General features: G+C 44.3%; 1 protein-coding gene across 1 annotated transcript; it reads right to left on the reverse strand.

The window, feature by feature from the left end:
• Positions 1 to 1,040: 1,040 nt before the first annotated feature.
• Positions 1,041 to 4,321, reverse strand: LOC147963719 (receptor kinase-like protein Xa21). Its single transcript, XM_087528915.1, has 3 exons — positions 4,188 to 4,321; positions 1,497 to 4,078; positions 1,041 to 1,408 (listed from the first exon to the last, which is right to left on the reverse strand). The coding sequence occupies exons 1-3, from the start codon at positions 4,319 to 4,321 to the stop codon at positions 1,041 to 1,043; spliced, it is 3,084 nt and encodes a 1,027-aa protein (XP_087385041.1).
• Between the last annotated feature and the right edge of the window lie 2,508 nt (positions 4,322 to 6,829).

Raw genomic sequence — 6,829 nt, forward strand, 5'->3', positions numbered from 1 at the left:
GTTGTGTTCGAAGGCCTCCATTTGGGGTCTTGGCATCAGCGTCCTGCTGCGCTCTAGGGAGGTGAGCATTTCATTATCTGATGGTGTGGCACCCTTCGAGCCAGGGCGAGGAACAGGGGACTCCTTTCGGCGATGGAACAAGTTGGTGTTGGTGTGCCGGATGTCCAAGCGATAGCGATGACATAGCCTCTGTCCATGGCTGACCTCCTTTGTGAGGTGGCCTCTTTCTCGGCGTCGGTTCTTCGATCATGTTTGAGGGCTTTCTGGGCTTTGTTGCTGCTCCTGGGCACCCATGTATCATGCCAGAGTTTTTTCTCCAAGTTTACTTGTTTCGCCTCCAACCATTCCGCACCAGTACTCGGCACGATTCAGTTAGTGCATGATGTGCCTTGTAAACTCGTGTATAAATCTCCAAGCTTTTTTATTTTGAAGGTATAAATCTCCAAACATTTTTAAGGCAATCTCCAATGTTTTTAAGGTAATCTTCAAGCTGATGATCATTACAAGTGTTGTCGGGATATAATTTCTTCTTTAGATATATAATTGAAGTGCGTGTGATCATGGGGTTGGAGCCTCTGCCTAGTGATACACCACATTGGGCGTTCTGAAAATAGAATTTCCCATACTTCAAATCTAGCTACAGTATCAAAATTTCAAAGAAAATTTCAAGTCTTATGTTAATGATAAAACATATTCTTACTTCTTGAGTAACTACAACAAATTAAATTTGCCTCGGGATAGGAACGGAGAAAAAAACATGATGTGGTTTTTTGGATAGAGAATATATTAACATCGTCAAGAAGGCCCCAATTACACTAAGTTCTAACTAAAATTTTGGTGATCCGATGGCTAAGGTACATTGAATTGTGCAGCTCCCATTGCTCACAAGTCACAACTCATTACCATATCGTGTTGACATTCCGTTTAAAAGACAGGCATATTAGTTGGCTTGTGAATTGCAGCAACAAAGTTTGTACCACCTTCTGTTTAGATTTAATATGATGAATACTAATCACAATGAAGCGAGGGCCATCAAGCATTTAGATGGACCCACCTCTACTCAATAGGTGCGTGCGGTACGTGTCTCTGATCGTCAGTAGCTCTCTCATAGCATCCCCAATCTGCATGCGATCAGTTGGCAGTTCCTTCGAACATAATATCCCAATGTGCAGAACTGAAGTGATGCATGAAGCTCTCATTTCTGTTCCTTCCCCCGGTGAAGAAAATAAGCACAGATCCACCAGGTTGGTGGCTTGGTCCCTCAGTGCTATCTCGACGTAACTATGTAGGTTAAGATCTTGCAGAAACCCACCATCAGTTGGCCTTTTACCAGTGAACAACTCTAACAACATTATTCCGTAGCTATAGGTATCACCATAGACCGAGACTTCATTTCCTTGACCGTACTCTGGAAAAGAAATGCATGTGAAATTAGTTTGGAATGAGAAATTGGTACATAAAAGATGAGCAACAGTGGTGATTGGTTAATGGCAAACCTGGGACAGCATATCCAATTGTTCCCCTTCTTGTAGCCCAACCACTTGATATCTCTAGGAGGCTAGTATCATCCTCAGGCAAGAACCTTGCAAGTCCAAAGTCACCCACATGGGCAACCATGTCATCGTCGAGGAGAATATTGCTTGGCTTAAGATCACAGTGAACTATTGGCACTGGCTTATTGTGGTGCAGATATTCTAGTGCTGAAGCTACATCAATGGCAATGTCTACCTTTTGGGTAAGACTGAGCACCCCATTGCCCCCATCTTCCACGAGACGGCTGTGTAGCCATTGATCAAGATTTCCATTCGGCATGAACTCAAATACGAGAGCTTTGAAGTCTAGACCCTTGAAATCAATACTTGAGCAGACTGTCAATATCTTCACAAGGTTTCGATGTCTGATGCATCTTAAAGTCTCACATTCTGCAACAAAGCTTTGAGATGCCTCTCGCTGCTGGAGGTTGAGCACCTTGACAGCGACAATCACTTCCTGATCTTCATTCATCATTGTTCCTTTGTACACTGAGCCGAAGCTTCCTGTGCCTAAGAGATTCTCAGAAGCAAAACCACTTCTTGCTCTCACTAATTCACCATAGGTAACCCTCATATGTTGTCCACTATGGAGCGATGGAACCTGTCCTGTCTCTGTAAACTTGCTTTTCAATTTCCGTTGTGCAAATAGTGCAAATAGTACTACTAAGATAATGCAAATAACTGCACTGCCTACTGAGATCAACACGACAAGCTTGTGAGACCACTTCTTGGATGTATGATTTGAGCAGGGATGCAAGTTAAATTGGGAGATTCCTCCACATAAGCCATAGTTCCCTTCAATCAGAGCTGCACTTGCATTCAGAAATAATCCATGTTTCGGAACTTCACCCACAAAATTGTTGAATGATATATTGAGGGTAGCGAGCCCCTGCATGTCCCCAAGGAAGAATGGGATCTCACTGGACAAGTTGTTTCTTGAAACATCAAGAACTAGAAGGCCTTTCATCTGTGACATTGATGCTGGAATCGTGCCCTGAAATAGGTTTCCTTCCATACTGAGATACTGCATACTTCCACACTGAGCTAGAGAAGCAGGAATTAATCCAGTTATCCTGTTGTCAGACACATCCAGAGATCCAATATTCACCAGATTACCAACTTCTAAAGGAATTTTCCCAGTTAACTTGTTGCCCTGAACCTCCACAGAAACAGACAGTGTCGATATGAGGAAAATCTCTTTTGGTATTGGACCAACAAGCCGATTGAATGCTAGGCTCAGCACCATCAGAGGGCAGCTTCCAAGGCTGGATGGTATGGGGCCAGTAAGCACATTTTGGGCGAGGGAAAGTATACTTAATGCTGTTAGATTTCCAAGCATTGGTGGAATTGGTCCAGATAAACTGTTGTTGTTTAAGTATAGTTCAGCCAGGATCCCAAGGTTACCAATCGATTCAGGAATTTTTCCATGTAGGAAATTGCCATCCATCTGCAAGAGTTGCAAGTTGACAAGGTTTCCAATTCCTTCAGGTATATTTCCATGCAGCATGTTGCCTGTCACGCTAAAATATTCTAAGTTTGTGGAAAGATTTGCTATTGAATTTGGTAGCACCCCTTCTAGTTTGTTATTGTCAAGAGCTAGGTATGATAGCATACTACAGTTTGTCAAGCTAGAAATGAAATCCCAATCGGCATCATTCCTTGCCTCTAGTTGGGTATTTGAGAGAAGCAGTCTCGATAAGCTCTTCATGGTAGCTCCAAGACATTTTGGTATTACTCCGGAAAAAAAGTTGTCAGACAATTGAACTAGTTCAAGCATTGAAGCATTACACAAAGACTCCGGGATGGACCCATGAAATCTGTTATTGTCCATGGAAAGTTGCTGGAGTTGTGTAAACTTATTACCCAAGTCATCTGAAATGGATCCACTCAGGTTGTTGTTTTGCACATTGAAAAATTGGAGGGATGAAAGATTATATACAGAAACTGGTATGGAACCCTCGAGTTGATTCCCGTTGAGATAAAACTCAACGACAGAACTGAGTTTCCCGAGAGTGTGAGGAATTGAGCCTGTAAGATTATTAGATGTGAGAGAAAGCACGTTAAGGAGATTCAGATTTCCTAATGATTCAGGGATGCTACCGGTTAGGCCATTTGACTGGAAATCTAGAATTAGTAAATTAGATAGATTTCCTAGGGAAGCTGGAATCGGTCCTGAGAGTCGGTTCGTGGCTAGATACAAAATCTGTAATTTTTGGAGGCCACCAAGAGAGGCAGGAACAGAACCTGACAGACCATTAATGTTAAGGTATAAACTGGTCAAGTTTCTAAGATTTGCAATCTCTGTAGGAATTTCTCCTACTAGCATGTTTGGTACCAGATGAAGAACGATCAGACCTTTCAGGTTTCCAATCTCCGCGGGAATGTTTCCTGTAAGGTTGTTGTACCCAAGAGCCAGCACCTCTAGATTATGCAGGGATGACAACTCCCGTGGCACCGAGCCTTTATGCATGTTGTGACTCAGATCAATAACTCGAAGCTGGACACAAGCGGCCAGTGTCGGTGGGATCTCCCCGCCGATGGAGTTCCTGCTGAGGTTCATATACTCGAGTTCTACGAGATGTCCAACCTCTGAAGGTATGGTACCGGAGAAGCGGTTCTCTTGGAGGCCAAAATGCCTGAGGTAAGTTAGGTTACCTATGGAAGAGGCAATGGAGCCAACAAGGTTGAGCCCACCAAGATCCAGTGCTACGACACGGCCGCCGCCGCGGCCCCGCATGCCACATGCCACTCCGCGCCATTGGCACATAAGGATCGACTGGTTTCCCCATGCATTCAGTGCTTGGAATGGGTCTCCATTGATCAGGGCCCTCAGTGACATGAGCGCTTGGTGGTCAGTGGTGCTTGTTGTGGCAGTGTCAGCAGTGGACACCAAACACGGGAGGCAAACACCAAAAACTCCATGGCTATCATGATCGACATGTTTAGGCGATGCAAACAATGGCTGGTTTGCAGGCTAGAAGCTTTGTTGAGCTTATATATATAGTGATTCTTTCCTTTTTGTTTCTTCTTTTGCGGGGAACTCAGATAGTCATTTGCTTGGGCCCGTCGGTTTCATTCTTGGCATTTTCTGTCCGAAAGATCCCGGATATATTTCCGAAGGATCCAACAAGTTGCTGTCGAAACAAGAAAAATGATTTGATTGGGTCGAGCAATTGCTCAGCAACTTCTGAACAGCCTCCAGTTTATACCCAGTGTCACATCAAGGACTAGAAAGTCCATTAACACAGCCGGCAAGCAGTTGATCCAGTCTCGAGTGTCAATTTTCTAATACAAGCAAGAAGTTGATGGGATGATGGGTCGAGCCTCTCTGATTGACTAGTTACCATGGTTAGGTGAAATTAATTATTGACAACACCAAGTGTCTAATAAATAACGGTAGAAATATGGTTCGAATGTTTTTTGAAAAAGTTTAAGCAGAGCACAGGCGCACAGCTTGATCATGGAACAATGCTATTCTACATGCGGATCTTATAAAAACTTCTTACACATTAGTTCAATGTGGTGACGGTAGCTAAAATCACTCGACTATGATGGTGTGCGTTGTTGCACCCGTCCATTTTGACGAAAAATAGAAATACTCTTACAATTATTGAGAAAACATATCGCCTGAGCCTGATTAGCTAGTTGGCTGCTTCTTCTTTCTTTTTAGGGTTTTGTTGTGTTGTGCCCCCAGCTGAACCTATTTGCACTCTTCGGCTTTGCTTTGCTTTTGTTTTTGCCTGAACCTTGAACTCGGTGTTGTTGTCGGATGTTGTTGGTGCGGTTGCTTTATAATCTAAAGCAGGGGAAACCGTTTTTCGTCTATTGAGAAAACATATGACCACATAAACATGTTTAGAAAATACTTGATACCACATTTCCTCCTTTAAACCTGCAACACCCAAACAAACTTCAAATTCATGTGACATTATAAAAGATGGTAACTTTCCTTCCTTGATTGCAATGGATGTGCTGTATAAGGTAGCTAGACCAAATATTTCTGATGTTCAGCGAGTTTATCCTAGTTGTTCCATCATGCAAAATATAGTAAAGCCTCAGATGCTGACCCCGTCGCCCTGATGATCTCCAAGATTATTCATGATACGGCGATCTCCTTGGCGGCCCCTCCTACCTCTGACTAACTTCCTAGTTATTGTCTCCTTGCTATGTGCCCTGCTACCGTTTGCTTATTTGTGGCATGCGTGTCCTGGACCTTCTAAACTTTACTATCGTTTGTTGGATGATGGTGACATGATGGCTTTATTTATAAAGTCGGGCAAGATGCCTTTATATCTAAAAAAAGAAACACATAGTGTGCAATTATAGTCTGGTCCTGTCAAATTTCTGATGGTTATGGCTCCTCTGTGTGTTCCTGGCTGGACTGGTGGTCGGGAGAGGGCCCCCCTCTGCCATTCCTTCCCTGTCTTGTTTTCTTACTGTGCCAACCAATCAATCTCCATTTCAGAGCTTGCACCCGCTAATTGGGACCTTGGACTGCGCCAGACGTTGTCTCCTGAAGAGCTTGCTGATTGGCAGGCCCTCACTGCCCTTCTTCTGTCTCTCGGAGAACCCAGATCAGATTTCTTAGCCTCATACCCACTCTGGCAAGTTTTCTGTCAAGTCGTTATACCTCAAACTCTAAGTGAATTGCAAAAAACATCAACACTTTAGGCAAGGTTTGCAGGAACCACACATTTATGGAATTGTGTCAAAAAGCACTAATTTTTTTCATAATTTTTTGCAAAAAACACTAGTCGCCGGTTTAAGCACGATTATGACAGGTGGGTCCTGCCAGAAGGGGTGACGTGCCAAAAAACGTCAATTACATCCCGCTACAATTTTATTTTGCAAAAGGACCTCTGAAAGGGCATAAGAGGATAAAGTTTATTTTTTATTAAGAAAAGGGTGGATAAGGTTCCATCTCCTCCCACTATTGACTGTGTCGGCTGGGCCTCCCTGCGCCGGCGAGTAAATTGCAAAAAACCACCACATTTGGGGACGCGAAATCAAAAAACCACCACCTTTCGTTTTTTTGCAAAAAACCGCCACTTTTGTGCTAACAGTTTGCAAAAAACGCTGATTGCTCGATCAGTCCCGTTTGAGGGCAAACCTGATGTCCAGGGCCCGCTGTCAGGTGCCTCGTGGCCTGTGTGCACACGGCGCCCGTCAAGCGCCGTTAGAAGGCGCAAGACAAACTGGTCGAACCCAACCGGGTCGGCCATTCCCCACTCCTCGCCTGTCGGACCCCGCCGCTCCCGCCCCGCCGTCGCCCCTCGCCCCCGCCACCGCCGCCGCCG

The sequence above is a fragment of the Triticum urartu genome, chromosome 6A (genome assembly GCF_056163025.1).
Source record: "Triticum urartu cultivar PI428250 chromosome 6A, HENAU_Tu73, whole genome shotgun sequence".
NCBI lineage: Eukaryota > Viridiplantae > Streptophyta > Magnoliopsida > Poales > Poaceae > Triticum > Triticum urartu.

Coding starts and splice junctions, on each gene's coding strand:
- LOC147963719 (XM_087528915.1), bottom strand. CDS start 4,321: ATGGGGAAACCAGTCGATCCTTATGTGCCAATGGCGCGGAGTGGCATG. Junction 4,079..4,187: donor CTCCATTGCCTCTTCCATAG/GTAACCTAACTT, acceptor GAACCTCAGCAG/GAACTCCATCGGCGGGGAGA. Junction 1,409..1,496: donor AATTGGATATGCTGTCCCAG/GTTTGCCATTAA, acceptor TTTCTTTTCCAG/AGTACGGTCAAGGAAATGAA.